Genomic DNA, 17,538 nt, shown 5'->3' with positions numbered 1-17,538 from the left:
TTTTGTTTTCACAATGCCAGTACAATACCTGTTGAGTGATAGAGTTGGTTTTTATTTATTTATTCATTTATTTCGATAGAAATGCAATCAACAATAAACTAAAAACACTTAAAAGTGTTCATAAAATTTCTCATATGGCAGTTTAATGTGTTAAAATGGTTTTGTAAAAATGCATGCAGGTGAATATGTTTACACATATTATATTAGATTGGTGTGTATAAATTTAACCTGTTAAATGCTGTTTGTTTTTTTAGTATTTTAGTGTTTTTTTATCATATGCTGCTACTTTGTTGCATAAAAATATTCCCCTCTAGTTCAGCCTTCGATCACATGATTTTAACTTATTTCAGAGCGCTTAAATAATATAAATATTTATTATAGCATTAATATTATAACACACACAGACATATATATATACATATATATTGAATTTCATAATATGGCTGGAAAATATCACAGTATATTTGTAATAATATAAACAAGCCCTAGGGCAGTAGATCTCAATTTCGGTCCTGGGAACCACAGGACCACATATTTTACTGTAGTTGTCTTTATTTATCAGCCTGTCAACAAAAAGATTCATGAACTAAAGACATTCGTAATGTGGGCATTGGGGGTCCATAGGACCTGAATAACTCCAGGACCCTTGGGTAAAAATGTCTTCTTCATGTTATAAAGATTGTTATGACAAAACACGGTAGTAACATTTTATCACGTCTGAAGTCTGGGTATTGTCATTGTAAAGCCTTGGATAAATGTCAAGAGTAGTGCACTGTTAAAAGTAAAAGTTGGATCAACTTAAAAATTCACTTTAAGTGAAATATTAAAGTTGAAAATATTTAAATATTTTAGGTGCTACCCATTAAAGTCCCTAATTTTTTCACTTAAAGTGAGAAACAATTTATAAAACTTACTTTTTTAGGTGTACCAATTAAATTCATTTTTAAGTTGATCCAACTTTCACTTTTTATAGTGGTACCAAATGTGTACAAGTCAGATTGATGATTGAAGATAGATGTTTAAAATAATTAATACATCTTAATTATTAATATTTTATTTCAAACAAGTTGGAATCCAGACAAAAATAAAGTTACTTTTTAATTAGAAAACAATATTTTGAGATCAATTATCATATCTGAAATGGCGAATGATAAGTTAGACATAAAGGTCAAAGCGGCGATGACATGCAAACAGCCTATCTGAGTAACAAGAGCATCTGTTCATCAGCCTATGAAAAGCAATGACACTGTGTAAACCTTACAGCTGACGGCTGGCAAATTACATTGAAAAGATAAGCAAACTGGGCTGTGCATTTTAGTGTTGCTTTCGTCAACGAAAAGTATGACGAAATATCCTCGTCAACGAACCTTTATCACGTGACGAAAAAGAGACGAGACGCAACGTAAATGCTGGTCATGTGACAAAAACTATAATAAAATGTATAATACAATATTGTTGACGAATAAAAACGAGACTAAAAGTGGTTTACTTAATAAAAACTATGCTAAAATGTGTCTTCATTTTCGTTGACCAAAACGAGACGAGACGAAATGTTATAACGTTATTTCGTCTGGCCATCTCCTGGCACCCCGCCACCTGAATGCAAATTATCAAGTGTGTTCAATGACGCTCTGCAAATCGATCCGCAAAAATACGTAAACGTACCGCGAGAGCGATTAGAAAGCATGCAGAGCAGTCTGTTCTCGCGATGCTTTGATATCATACGCAATCCGTTTGCGCAGTAACACGCGACACGTCACGTTTGATGGCCAGCTGCGCCCGCGAATACACCGCCGCATCAAGTCTTCAAATGGAAACTAAAAGTCCAAAATGAAACCCCTGCATCGTTTTCAGGTGAGTTCACAAGCCTGTTAATATGTATAGCGTTGACTGCTGGCACCGCGAACTCATCTGTGTGATTTAAATAATATAACAATGTACCAGTTTGCATCTTCAATCGTTTAAATGACGTGCTGCGTTGTGTTTTGAAGCATGGTAAATATATGCTAAAGACGTTGTTTTATAACTTATGTGCTAACAACAAGGGTCTGTGTCCTTATTTATTATTTGAATTAACTAAACTTGCTTAACTAAATGCTTGAGTGTTAAATCAATCAAACAGCTGTATTATTAAGAACATAACCATACATAGCCTACAAACTTTTGCTTTTGTTAATAGACATCTGATGTTTCTCAAAGCTGGCTTTTAATTTACTTACAAGAAAGATATTTAGTAATTCTCCAAAATTGCTTGGATTTATACTGACACGTAAAATTAGCTTTGTCACATTATAGTGCTATTTGCAACACAAATACAGATATACCATATTGCATATTTGTATAATTGTAGTTTGTGTTGCTGTCAAAATACAATTATAAATGATAACAATATCATTTTAATAAAGTGCTATTCTCACACATAGCCTACTATAGTTGTGATTTTGTTGTTGTTTTTTTAACTAAAGGTGGCACCAACGTAAAAGTCAGCTTATGGCACCCATCTGACCAGCAGTGGCCCTGTGTGTGTGTTTCTGCTTAGACTACTCTGTTTTGATTATGTAGACTTTAATGTAGACTCTTTACCTACAGTCAAGGTTAAATAAAATTAAGTAAAATATATATATATATATATATATATATATCTTCAAATCAAGTAAATTCCAATTAGAGCATCTTCCATGTCTGAAATGGATGTATTCTTATATCTATGAAAATTTTGGTTTTGTCTATACTACTGCTAGGTACTTATACTATATTGACTGGGTTAAATAGAATTGCATTACTAAAAAGAGACTAAAATACAATTTTCATTGACTAAAACTAGACTAAAAATGTCACCAGTTTTCGTCGACTAAAACTAGACAAAAATAGTCAAGGATAATTCTGACTAAAATAAGACTAAAATGCCCAGACTTTTAGTCGACTAAAACTTGACTAGACTAAAAAGAGTATGAACTGACTAAAACTAATAAAAACTAAAATGTCAGCTTGACACAAAGACTAGACTAAAACTAAAATTAAAACAGGCCGCCAAAAACAACACTACTGCATTTCACTGTGATTTTATAGGCATAAAAATATTAGTTCGCTAGAATTACAGGGATTTACTTTTAAGTCACAATGTATCAGAAGTAGCAATTGTCTTATTTTCCCCATCATGATGTATATCCAAGTGAAACGGCTTTTGAAATGATAAAACGTAGGGCTGGACTTTAATTCGTCAATCATTGCTGCTTTTTTCCCGGGCTCCGTCCAACTGCCATATCCCATGACCAGAAATAAAGAGAGATTTTTAATTAAAGAGCACCTATTGTCTGATTCACGTTTTTACATTTCCTTTGGTGTGTTAGTGTGTATTAGTTCATGTTAACAATATGCAAAAGGTACAAACCCCAAAGTAAACGATGACATGAGTTATCGTTTTCAATGTTAATCTATTTTCTTGTACTACAACAAACACAAAGATTGTAGGCAACAGTTTACTTCCTGGGCTTGTTGATGTGTACAAGACTGACATTATCATAATTCCTCCTGCTTTGGACTCACAGCCTGTAAGTTAACTCCTGTTAGCATTGCATTGTGACCGAATCTTTCATTGTAAAAAAAAATATATATATATATAAAAAAATTACGCTTTTAATTTAAATTTGATTGTGACTTTAAAGTTGCAACTTTTTGCACTCTATCGCCATCTCTGTTTGAAGCACAAAATTGCAAGTAACTTAAGTGTGTTCAACTTCATTCGGCTTCCGCAAGAATCGTCAGGCAGATGACATCAAATTAGTGCTCGTGGTACAGTCGTGGTACTTTGTCGCCATCTGCTTGCTTGTTCTTACGGTGCCAAATAATGTCAAACACACTTATTACCTTTACATCGGTTAAAGACAAACTAAATCTGACAATACCCATACAGTAAAATCATACAGCTCAAATTATAAATCATATTATTAGCTTACCAATAAGGATGTTTTTTTATGTAAATGCTAAATAACTGTTTAATGAATTAAACAATTGAAAGAGGAGTGAATCTGTAGTGTGGACGCAATATTGAATGTAGGAGTATTGGTTTTCTTCAGGCTTTTGTTTGGCAGATATTGAAACTCTATTATTCTCAAGGGCTCTTGTTATTTTGACTTTTTCTTCAGGATTTTTCAGGTACAAGAGCCTGAAGATGTCTGTTTCCTGCATTCCTTTATCTCTGTGCCTCTGAGAATTAATTGAATCGTGTGATCTTGTTGTTGTTGGGTTGAAGTTGAGATGAACCGCATCTGTTGTGTCTTTTCATTTCTTCTCTTTCATCCAAACTCTCGAACATCTTTACTCGCTGTTCACCGGCTATCAGCCGGCCCTTGCTATTGCTCTTGTCCTTGTCAGATTATTATTAGTTTTTCAGAAAGTTTTCTTTAATCTTTGCTCTCTCACTCCCTCCCTCGTATGCTCTGCTGTATTTTAATGAAACGCTGGCTTATTAAAATACAGAGTTATCAAAAGCACACAGGGCTGTCTTCAACCATGGCTGCTTTCAGTTGAATAAACTCTTAGAAAAACACGTCCGTACAAACAAGGTCCAACCCAACAGTAAACATACAGTTAACGTTCTCTCTCTCTCTCTCTCTCTCTCTCTCTCTCTCTCTCTCTCTCTAGACAGAGCAGTTTGTTCATGCTCTGAAGGATGAGTTGGTCAAGAGTGCTCTCCTAGCGCTGCACGCCGCACGTCCTGGCTACGTCAGCAAAACGTCCTCTCCGTCCAGCCAAACCAAGGCTAATTCCAATGCAAATGTGGCAGTAGAACCACACACAGTCTGCAACAACGTCGATGGCTCGCAGACACCACTGAAAGAAAGCAAAGCGTCTCCGATCCGCTCCGACTCCATCCCTCAACAGAAGGAGTATGACGAGGAAGAATGGGCAAGTTTCATTAGTTTGATTTGTTTAATGCTTTATAGAAATGCATATTTTGTGTGGGGAATACTGCTTTAAAAAATCAAGTAGTCAGTTATCAATTAAAAAAAGAACTAACTCATGCATATATGTGCAACAAAACTATTCATACCTCACTAAACACTTAAATCATTAAAGACACCCAAGCAACCCCTAGTATTATCTGCCAAATCTAGTGTGTTATGTTATTGTTTGTAATCTATTATTGTTATATAACAAAACTTTGCATTTTATATATTTGTCAGTGGTGTTTGCTAAAGGAAGCAATCTCTATTAATAATATACTATGGTTTGGGCTAGAAGGTATACAGCTATGGCCTAAATCTTGCAAGATTTAGAGCATAGACTGTAAAAAATATGGGGCTCTATCATACACCTGGCGAAATGCAGCACAATGCGCTACGCAAGTATCTTTTGTTAGTTTCAATCCAGCGCAATTATCATTTTTCATGTTTAGCGCCACGTTGTTTAAATAGCAAATGCATTTGCGCCCAATTTTATGTCCATGGGCGTTCTGGTCTGAAAACAAGGTGTGTTCAGGTGCACTGTTGGCGCGTTGCTATTTTGAGCCATTGACCAACAAAAACCTGATCTAAGTATAAGGTCAATGGCGCAATATGTTTTTTGTTATTTAAAGAGTAATATGCGCCTATAAACGGGACGAAAAACACACATTTGCTTATCACATGGATGCCCAGCAGCACATAAACATTTTAAAATATGAAAAATCAAAGGATTAAAATGTAAAAGATTATTATTGAGTCTCTTTGACATAAATGAGGACCGATTATGAGACGTTAGAAGGTGTAAAGAGCTGCTTCACCTGCAGCCTGGTAAGTAAATAAATGTTTTGCGTTAAACAAATGCATCTATTTTTAAAATGCTACCACACAGATTTATTGTATATGATGACCTGTGGATATGGTGAGATGAGAAACATTTTTAAGTAATGCTTTTTAAAAAAACCATGGTGCTGTCCAAGTGCTGATACGATTTGGCTCTCCGCACATTTGTAAATTCTTTATTTCCTGTTTGTATTATTTGTAAATTATTTTATGAGATTACAATGATTATGTTGGATGTCAATACATTTACAGCAATAAAAAGCCTGCTATTTTTACTTTTATGACTGAAAGAAAATGGCTTTTAAAGGTTTTATTCCAAAACAAATAATACTTTTAATACTAATAAAAACAACAAAATGTATTAACATATTCTTAAACTGGTTTCAGTTTATAAATTCTGCTTTCTAAATAGGGATTAGGCGTGCTTTCTTTTAAAGGGGATGAGAGCTGAGACTCTCATTGGTTTATTGCACATTACGCCCAAAACACACCAGTTACTCATTATGAAAATAGGAACAACCATTTTAGACCCTGCGCTTGGCGCAAAAACTATTTTTCGCATCGTTAAATTAGCAAAAGTGGGTTCAGACACGCCACAGGCGTGTTAGACAATGCGCTAAGACAATGTTAAAATAGGACCCATGGACTCTGTGACGTCACCCATAGGTTTTTGAAGAGCTTTTTTAAAGTCAATAGTCGGTGGAGCCTGCCGTCGCCATCTTGGCCACGCATTACTTGAAAATGGGTAAAGAGAAAACCACACCCACCTAGCTCGATGGCAGTGACAGCATCAGCAATCCACCCACCACTCAAGTGGCCACGCCCTTAATTATGCAGAACTTTAAGGCTTATTATAATTTAAACGGATGAGTTACAAAAAATGCCCCCCCACAGTTGTCATGAAGGGCAAAATTAGCTATATAGACCAAAAACATTTTAACATAAGGGTCTATGGGATTGACTCCCTTTTGGAGTCAGTCTCTAGCGGGCAGTATTGCCTTCATCAGAGAGATCAGAAGGTTGCCCCTCGGTTTAGGGTTAGGATTAGGATGAAAACGGTGGTTCTGGCTAGATAGGATACAGCTACGACCTAAATCCAAGTTTGGGGTTACGTTTAATGGTAGGATTAGGATAAAACAGCGCTCATCCAGTGAGATTTCACAAGATTTGAGCCGATACTGAAACCTTGCACATAACTCATCCGCTATCTTTTTTGCCACAGACACGTATGATCCTCCGGCATCAATTTAAAACGTGATTTCTTTTTTTAACTGATTTGTTTCAAACACCTGCCCCTCCGTATGTCTGGGTTGTGCTCTTCACCACTTCACAGAAATACAAAAACAATCGTGAACTTCAATAGACTGAAACTAATTCTGCTGAAGTGCAGACATAGAAGATGAGGATGGGCGTCATTAGAAACCTTTATCAGCACAACCTGAAGGATATGCAACTTTAGATCTCATTTATGGAGTATATTTTGTATGTTTAGTCATTGTTGCTGTGAAAGCAGGTGATGAAGTGCGGCGTCTATCCCTTGTAATTTCCTTCTGGAGTGTGTGTGTGTCATAACTGAGGCTAACTAGTGGATTAGAGGTCGAGATAAGACAACCATCTCTAATCAATGTCAAAATAACTCCTGCGCCCTTGAGCGACACTTAGGAGAGGTAAAGAGATGTTGTGGGTTTGCTAATACTTTCTGTAAGCCAGACTTTTGAGTGCACCGCGACCTTAGTGCTCAACAGGGGTCATATCAAATATAAAGCTTATGTAAAGCTGTTACATAAATGTTTAAATATGAATTTGCTTTTTCTGCATGGTGTTGACACTGCAAAGTGTTTTCTCAGAGTCTGTATTATAAGGTCAAGAACATAAGATTAGTCGATCTTTTGGTTTCTGTTGTGCATAACCGATCGTAGATCTGCTGCATCAATTAAAAGATCATTTATTTTACGCAGAAGATTTCTATGTTAACAATACATCAACAAAAACATGGAGTTAGTTGTTAATCTTGTTTTGACAAAAAACTTTACATGCAAATCACTGTTGGTGCATTAACATTCGGTTTGGCTCTTCTAGGACAGGGTGTGGGCTGGCATAGCCAAAAGTTTGAACTGCGTTATCGCCGCGGTGGACAAACTACAGGAACAAGAAAACAACAACCAAGAGTCGACACCCGGCCACGCCCTCGCTGATGTCATCACTTCCCACAATCCAGGTATGTTTTGACCAACCAACCACTATGATGATTGATGGTATGATGTTTAGTCAACTGTTTTTGTCTTCTTTGTCAACAACCATAGACATAAAAAGAGCCAAGATTAGAATAGCAAAACAGTTCTCAAAGTGATTGATGGTTGTGATTTTTCCTAGCCCATACAGCAAAAAATATTATATATTTCAATAGATTTCAAAAATACAAAACATGGCCAAAAATATATATATTTGCTGAATGCTAATGTTTACAAAAATGTGTTTATCACCATTTTTTGTATATTTTAAAAAGAAATATATTTTTAATCATTTATTTTCACATCACACTGAAAAAAAAACTTTGTTTATGGTATAAAAAGGGTAAAATTAAATATATTATATATTATTATAGTATACTTGGCCTTGAAAAATATATTATTTTGCCGTATGGGTTGTAAAAGTAGAAATGTATTTATTGCCCCTGAAATACATTTTGAAATATATGTTGATATATTAATGTTAAAACGAAATATATTTTCAAATTCAATTTTCAATAAATTAAAAAATATACAAAAAAGGCCCAAAAAAATTTGCTGAGTGCTGATGTTTACAAAAATTTACTTATTACAATTTTTTGTATATTTTAAAAAGAAATATATTTTAAAGCATTTATTCTCACATCGCACTCGAAGAAAAACTTTGTTTATGGTATAACCTGTAAACATAACCGGTTTAATAAGGTTAAAATTAAATATATTTTCAAATGCAATAATATACTTGGCCTTGAAAAATATATTATTTTGCCGTATGGGTTGTAAAAGTAGAAATGTATTTATTGCCACTGAAATACATTTTGAAATATATGTTGATATATTAAGGTAAAAACGAAATGTATTTCCAAATTCAATTTTCAATAAATTTAAAAAAATAAATATTTGCTGAATGCTGGTGTTTACAAAAATTTATTTTTCACCAATATATTTTTTGTATATTTTAAAAATGAAGATATTTTTAAGCATTTCTTTTTATGTCGCATTGGAAGAAAAACATTTTTTTATGGTATAACCTGTAAACATAACCGGTTTTAAAAGGTTCAAATTAAATATATTTTCAAATGCAATTATTTTGCCTTATGGGTTGTAAAAGTAGAAATGTATTTATTCTGCCCTACAAAGGCAAAATACCTTAACTTGCTATAGTGTAGAACTGAGAAAAATGACTTTAAAGTTTAGACTTTTTAGTGACTTTAGTTGTCAGTTATTTTCTTTTTGATTTTAATTTTCTTGAAAAAACTACAAAATGGACTCAAGATACTTATCCGCATGATAAAGGAGGTCTTGAATGTCCCAAAAATATCAATAACAAATTTTCGACCAAAAACAAAGTTACTGCCTTTTTCCTTTGTAGGGCAGTATTGCCCCTGAAATACATTTTGAAATATATGTTGATATCAAATGCAATAATATATACTTTATAAACTTTTATATTCTGGCCTTTAAAAATTTTGCAGTATGGGTTGTAAAAGTAGAAATGTGTTTATTGCCCCTGAAATACATATTAAAATATATGTTAATATATTAAGGTTAAAACTAAATATATTTTCAAAATCAAAAATATAATTAATTAAGCTTCACTTTCTACAAAATGTATTTAGCATATATTTAAAATATATTTTTTAAATTTATTTTTTTATCTAGTCAATACTAGCTAGTCTCATTTAACAATAGCATCATTTCTATTTTCTTTGTATTAACCCATCTGGTTTATTCAGATCGAAAGGTCATTCAAAGTGCATTTGATTCATTTGTGTTTCTTTTGTATTCATACCCATGACCTTGAAGTAAAGAAACAAACAAATGCAATAATGCATCTGGGTCGACTTTTATTAAGCACGTGTCGATTTGTTAGATCATTTAAGAAATTATTTTTCCCAGCAATTCACACATTTTCAGTGGACCACTGACACTTAATGTTAGGTAAAATGCTGTGAAAAGCTACAACCAATGACAAGATGAGATACTGCAGTGAAAAATTTAACCAATGCCGCCACCTATTGTTCACAGGCTGAACCTGCAGTTTGCAACGCTGCATGTTGCTATTATCAGTGTAATGAATCTTGACAGTGCAAAACATTTTCTTGTTGTTCATACACAATTTTTGGCCAAATTAGATTTAAAATTGATCGCATGAAACCTACTAAGCTAACTCATCTGTTTTTGATTCATTATGAATGAGTAAACAAATTATTGTTCACTTCAGGAATGCCTTGTACCAGGCGTTTAAAGTTAGGTATAATTCGTCATTGCATATGTAAGAAATAGTTTTTCCCATTACTGAAGAGCTGTAACATCATATGAACTCTACGAACTTCCTAAAATCATTGCAGTGTCATTGTTAAAGTTCACAATCGCACAACATTCGAATGCATGTTGAATTAATGTTAGACGTGTCAGGATTGATGCATCATAGCTCAAGGCAAGAGAAGACGACGAAATCAAAGCTTTGAAGAAAGCTATGTTGCAATTCATATTTACCGGTACACCCCGAGGTGTGTGTCAGCAAACGTGACAAAGATAAATCTTTGTGCGGAATGGGCAGATGCCACAAGAAATGAAGAAGATCGTGTCAAAATCTGATGACTAATGCATAATGTATTCCTCACAAAAGATGTGTGAAAAGACGTGAGATTTAGATTCAGGCATTGGATTAATGAAGCTATGCTTCTGTACCTTTGCGAAGAAATAATTCAATATGAATCTCTCTAGTGCAGGGCTTCTCAAAGTGGTGGTCCCTAATGCTTAGCAAGGGGGTCCGAGAAATAATTTCAAACATGTTTCAAGTCAGGGGCATTAGTGATGCATTAGTCATCTCATAACCCTACGGGTCGGGTTGGGGCAGGTAAAGAAATTGTCACTTTATTTGCGGGGCGGTTTATTAAAGCGAAAATAAAAAACCCATGTATGTTGCGTACAAGTTCCTATAGCTTATACCAGTGGTTCTCAAACTGGGGACCGAGGCCCCTAGGAGGGTGCCAGGGGGGCCCCAGTATAATGACATTTAATAAAATACATTAATTTATCATAAATTCTGTGCTATGAAACCTCAGAAAAATAAGGCTACTAACCAACAGCAATACGTTGTATAATTTTATGTTTATTTTAATTTAAATTTTTTAAGTTTAAGTTTTAGAATGTTTTATGTCATACAGTTTCTTTTGGGGGGCCGCGAAGGGATGCACCGTACCCAAGGAGGGCCGCGCACTGAATAAGTTTGGGAACCAGTGGCTTATACAGTGAGGAAAATAAGTATTTGAATCACATTGTGATTTCCTGATATTTTTTTAGAGTACGTCTCTCACAGTGGACATGCACCTACAATGACAATTTCAGACCCCTCCATGATTTCTAAGTTGGAGAACTTGCAAAATAGCAGGGTGTTCAAATACTTATTTTCCTCCCTGTATTAAATATTTGGGAATATTCAGTACTGTGCAAAAGTATTAGGCCACCATGCTACCATTAGATTTGTGGTTTTTGCAAGTGATCATATATAATTATTTCTCAGTCTCTTTATTAGAACACAACCAGAAAATACAGAAAAAGTCTATGTTGTATTAAAAACAGTATACAAGTATAAGCTGAAGTGTGAAGTATTTAGGGTAAACTCCCCTTCCACTTGAGCAATAGCATGCAGCTTAAGGATCTCTTAAACCTAAATGAAAAATAGATATGGATGGACATTAAAACTTTGCTAAAACAACAAAGCTGGTGATGGTGACCTTTTGCACAGTATACTGTATCTTTTCATATTTATTAGGTTTTTTGATAAGGTTACAATATGAAGGCATAAGTTGCGACATAACTTGCGTGATGTCCTTAAACCTTTGACCTCACGTCACGAAAGTGCCAAGCCACAACAACAAAACAAACAAAGAAATAAAAATGAAGATAGAAGACGAGGTGCGGGGAAATTAACGTTAAAATTTACACCATTAAAAACAAGAACAAGCTGCTAAATCTGACGTACAGGTATTTATTGTTCGCCTATACAGATGAATAAAAACGCTGCTTTGTAAATGTTGAAAATGTTTATGATAATCCCATCTTGTTATAAAACCATGCTGTTTTTTATGATTCATAAGTGTACTGTATGTTCTTGCCAGTTTACATGATGATGTAATCTAATGGTTTCCAAGCAGGCTAAAAAATAAAGCCTGTTTTCACTTACATTACACTTTCTAGTAAGTAGTCTATTTAAATGGTGTGTGGCGGTTTGTAAAAAAAGACGTACAGTAGTGCAGGGCGGGCCAAATAATTTCATAAAAGCGACTTGGAAAAAACCCAGACCGCACATCACTAAGGGGTAGGTCCATTCTAAGGGCCCACGCACTACTGGGGTCCTCAAAGATCATTTTAATTAAAAGTGACATGGGTGTGGTAAACCTCATATTTTTCCATAAGGCCAAAAATTGCTGAAGGCGCCTCTTTGTCTAGTACAGGGGGTTTCAAACTTGATGAGGGCAGGGACCCCTGGTCTAGTAGACTGTGTATTATTGTGTATATACAGTACTTTATTTCCCAAGATTTTAAAGCATTTTTGTGGCTCATGACTTGATCTAGTTAGGTTTTCTGCCTCTAATGAAATAAATCAGAGTTGTAATTTAGATTTAATTTAGAACGCTCCATTGAATGCATCTTAATGTAAAGCTTTGATCCCCCTATAGACATTTAATAGCATTGACATCTTTCGTGCCGGATGAGTCTAGTTCAAACACGCTGTTAGGAGAGGCCTATATAGATTTCCGATAGTTACACGCTTCTGTTTAACAAACACTCTCATTTTATTTTCATTTCTAATTTAATTCAAATCAGCCCAAGCATATACAGATCAGCATTTTTTGTTGTAAACGCAAAAAAAGAAATGCATTGTTCTCGATTGGTGATTTCTTGATGTGCTGTGGTTTGCCTCTTTGCCAAATGATGCTCTCCAATAAATACCTTGAAAGATTTGCGTTTTGTGCATTTTGGACCTCATATTATAATGGTTTAATCTAACCTGGGGGACCATTTAGAGCAGAGGTCCCCAAACACCAGGTCGCTACTAGGGCTGTCAAATTTTAATTCGAATTTCGAATATTTGTCGAATGTAAAAAAAATATGCATATTCGAACGTAAAACTTTGCATTCGAATTTTACCTGTGTCAGGAAGCTCACGCAACGTGATGATGACGTAACTGACGCGGATTGTTATACAGAGCGTTAGCGGCTCAGCCAACTATGCGGAGCAAGCCAGCGTTATTCATTTGAAAAATAGCAAGAAAAGACAGTGGGGATTACGAGTCGGACAGAATACATATTAAAAGGGCTGTGTGATGCTTCTTTGGTTTTTGGAGCATCAACTGGAATTCAACCGCAAAGTGAAACTAGCTGAGATGACAGAATTAGTGTCGTCTGCTTTTAAATGCCGTTTTAAAGTTTAAAATAACTTTAACTGATCAACACGAAAGTGCCATAATACAGCTGCTTGTTAGCAACATTAAAACCATATGTGCATCTACAGAGTCCACACCGCATATGAGAGAGTTGCAATGTAACGCCGCGGTGGCTTTATTTTAATAACTGACTGGAAACTTGACTTTCACCTGGACATTTGATATGCAAGTTTTTCATCAACATTATCTGCGTGAAATATAAACATGATGATCATCTGCCAACTCGACTGTTTCAGCACGTCCTCTATTAATTACGGAGAGTCTGCTTTATTAACGGCTTCACTCTGCGCGTAAGTTAAACATTTCTGTTCTGTACTTTATTACTCGCATATATTTCTACACACAAAATATAATATAAGTTGTTGTGAATAGCGTTTAAGCTTGACTAAATTTAAGTGACTAATGATCTTTCCCACTTATTTTGGCTTAAATAAAGATTAATTCGTTTTCATACTTTATTAGAAACACGTAAATTTATCTACATATTATATAAAATGCCCTATATTAATATGCATTGTCTATGTATGGCATTCGTTTTGTACATTTACAGGTGCACAAATATACTGGTTAATTTTGATTTCATTAAGACACCGTTGTGTTCTGTATTGACTGAGGCTCTGTACATTTTTAAAAAAAATTTAATTAAGTTATGGTACATAAAATAATTTGTAAATTTTGCATTTTGCACTTCCAGATTTCTATGTGCACTTTTGTTCCTTTGCATATGAATTTATGAAATTATGTTTAATTTATTAGTGTTTATAACATTCGTTTTAACAAAAAATATGCTGTGCATGATTTGTTTATATCATTGGGGCTTTGTGCTGCGCCCTCTTGTGGGCTTTTAGGAGTATTTTCTCCAAGATAAAGTAGGTCTTTATAATTCGAATATAATTTGAATTTTATTATTTTTCAAGGACGAATTTCGAATGTACTTGTTCAGCCATTTTGACAGCCCTAGTCGCTACCCAGTACCGGGTCATGGTCAAGTTGCCACTGGGTCGTCCTGAAAATAAATACGTATAATAGCTACGTAATAGCTTAATCAGGTATTTTGTCCTTTAAGAGCCAACTTCAAATAATATCAATAATTTCCACTTTTTGTACTCAAATGACAGCAATGTCATCGCCGATGCGCTGGCAGAGAGAGAGAGAGACCAAGAAAAAGAGAGAGCGCGGCCGCGCTCTCTCTTTTTCTTGGTCTCTCTCTCTCTCTGCCAGCGCATCGGCGATCACATACTGTCATTAGAGTTTGAACATACAGTACTTTTAAAACACAATCAATCAAAGAATTCCACAGGTATGACTTCATGAATCATTTGCAAATGTACATCGCAAATCATGTCAATACGTGTAGACTCTGTGACATTGCAAATGACTGCAAAGTAATTGCAGGCCTATGTAAAACAACTACAACATTATCCAGCGATCGTGGGACCATGATCAAAATAAACTTTTTTACTGCAGTAACCATATTTTAATGGGTACACTTTTAACGTAGGTTTGAAAGGAACCTGTGTCAATCATCATTAAAAGCATATTGTAAACAGGAGTCTCCATGTCTCCGTGCCTCCGTGCCCAGCCGCATTTTTTCTGGCATCTGTCCTCTTCATCCGCCAAATATGGTTTTAGATGTTTACTAAAATACAGCCGTTATTAATTCTCCTAATGGGTGGTTCACTTTTGGACACTACTGTATATTGCTTGACATAAGCCATCATGAGGTTGCATGTAGGGCTGCAACAACTAATTGATAAAATATGACGGAAGCAATATACACCTTCAAAGCCTGAAAGACATCAAGCATCAGCACAGAAAAAGTATGAAAAGTAACCAAGTAACGCAATCAGTTACTTTTTTGGGACTAACTTGCTATCGTAATGCATTACTTTTAAAAGTAACTTTCCCCAACACTGCTTGCAACCCAATATTGTATGTTGCCGCTCGTAAAAATCTCAATGCAAAACCACTGCTTATGTGTAAATCACAAACATCCGTTTTGTCTCCATCTTCTTCGACAGCTGCAGATGTGCATGATCAGTTGGCCGTTCTGGTTCAGGCTCTGAAGGAATGTGTGAAGGATGTGGCGGAGCGAGCCCGAAACTCGATGAGCTTTGTGCTTCTCCAGGAAGCCGTGTGTAGCAGCGTACAGGGTCTTCAGCTCCAGCAGAGACGAGACACGGTCTTCAGCCAAGCGGTGAGTCATGTCCACCAATCAGATGAGGGAGTCACATGATGATCCACGAATAACATTAAAGGAGTAGTTACGCCAAAAGTGAAAATTCTCTTATACTTTACTCAACTGAATTCCATCAGATGTTTGGTTTCATTTTACCCAAAGTGACCCAAAGATTGCATTACACATTTTGTTTATCAGCTGACTTGGTTCGAACCTATGCCGTTTTGCACTGCTCTACCACTGAGCTATAAAGGAGCACATTTTCATTTTTTGTACATTGTCTCTTTAAGGCCTTTAACCTTAAATGACAAATGAGCTTCTGCTTTGCTCTCTACGTCAGAAGCGCTGCAGATTGCATCAAAAGGAGGGCAGCGGCACCACATTTCAAGGTGGCATGAGGGTGGAAGGTGTGCAACACGGTTAACAAAAAAACAAAAACATTTCCTGCTTATGTTACAGAAACCGAATAAACATTTCTTGTTGACATGTTCAAGGATCAAACTCGTTCAAAGTTCAAAGTTGCAAATGTCATGCGAATCGTCTGATCGGTTGCATCGTCCAGACACGGACTTACAATAATAACTGTCATGTGCCAGTCGCTCCAAACGTTCAACATTGATCTAAATCTTGGAATTTAAGACATGACTTAACTCTTATTGTTTTTATCATGGTGTTTTCTCTATAATACACTAGTCAACATTTGAAGTGGATCAAAACCTTTCCTTAAAGTTGTCTTAAAACCAATACCCAGTACCCGTTCTTGTCTTAGGACAACTTTGATGAATGTTTTTGATCCACTTCAAATGTTGACTACTATATTTTTATCGATGTTTTATGTATACAACAGGGTTGACTCCAAATAGTTTTGCTTTTGCTTTTAAACATAATATGGGGGTCAGAGAGAGACTGTGTTTTGTTAAAGTTATATGTTTGTGTTTGCAGCTGGCTGCATTGGCATGTGGATTTGTCATGCGTTTATACGCTGGTTTAGAGGATAAGGGCTTTCTCAGACAGCTGCATACGGTCGGACTGGTGGCTCAGTTCGAAAGCCTGCTCAGTACTTACAGTAAGTGTTTTGCACGTTTTTACAATTTTATGCATTTGGCAGATTAATTTGAGCAATTGATCTTTGTGAATGCTAATGAGCTACAGAAACCGCACTTTCACAGTATATCAGTGTACATGCAATATCTAAACCAATAACAAATCTGTCTTGTTCAACTAAAAAATTAACCATGTTTTTTGGTTCATTTATTACCTTTGGCAAAATCACGGTTTTATCACAGTAACCATGGTTTATCCAAAGTTTTTGTAGCAAACACTACTGAAAAGACCAAATAAAACCAGCCAACCGACTTTGGATGGTTTAAGCTGGTTTTAGATAAACCTTGGTTAACACAAAAAAATATGGTGTCCCTACTGAAAAGCTTTTTTTTGCTGGTCTCCCAGCCTGGTTTTAGTTGGTTAAGCTGGTGTAGCAGGCTGGTTTTAGGGGGGATTGGGACACTTTTGACAAGCTGACCCACCAACTTAAACCATCTTGACCAGGGGTTTTGGCTACTTTTTAGCTGGTTAGGCTGGGAGACAAGCTGACCCACAGCTGACTCAACAGCTTGACCTGCTTAACCAGCTTTGCCAGGCTAGAAGGATCAGCTTAACCCTGGAGAACCCAAGAACCCTTCTCTTAGCATCAATTACCATTGGCCAAATTTGACCCATGGGTTTTCCAGGGTTTATCCAGCTACTTCCATCTTAAACCAGCTTAGACTAGCCAACTATCTTAGGATGGTTTTAGCCATTTTTAGTTAAACCTTGGCTTTGCAGGGAAAAACGGTTACCCTACTGAAAAGACCAGGTAAAATCCGCCCAAGATGGTTGTTTGGTTTTAG

The 17,538-nt window shown here is 35.6% G+C and overlaps 1 protein-coding gene across 4 annotated transcripts in view; it reads left to right on the top strand.

The window, feature by feature from the left end:
• inpp4b (inositol polyphosphate-4-phosphatase type II B) overlaps positions 1-17,538 on the top strand; it is a 160,791-nt gene that overhangs the window by 119,191 nt on the left and 24,062 nt on the right. For all 4 annotated transcript variants that reach the window (XM_065295211.2, XM_065295210.2, XM_065295212.2 and 1 more), the window contains 4 exons: positions 4,645-4,908; positions 7,866-8,004; positions 15,492-15,667; positions 16,592-16,715. In XM_065295211.2, the coding sequence (XP_065151283.1) occupies positions 4,645-4,908; positions 7,866-8,004; positions 15,492-15,667; positions 16,592-16,715 (703 nt within the window). The remainder of the gene's footprint in view (positions 1-4,644; positions 4,909-7,865; positions 8,005-15,491; positions 15,668-16,591; positions 16,716-17,538) is intronic.

Source organism: Paramisgurnus dabryanus, chromosome 4, assembly GCF_030506205.2.
Source record: "Paramisgurnus dabryanus chromosome 4, PD_genome_1.1, whole genome shotgun sequence".
NCBI lineage: Eukaryota > Metazoa > Chordata > Actinopteri > Cypriniformes > Cobitidae > Paramisgurnus > Paramisgurnus dabryanus.
The sequence above is the reverse complement of the archived record's forward strand: the minus strand, read 5'-3'. Positions and strand labels throughout refer to the sequence as shown.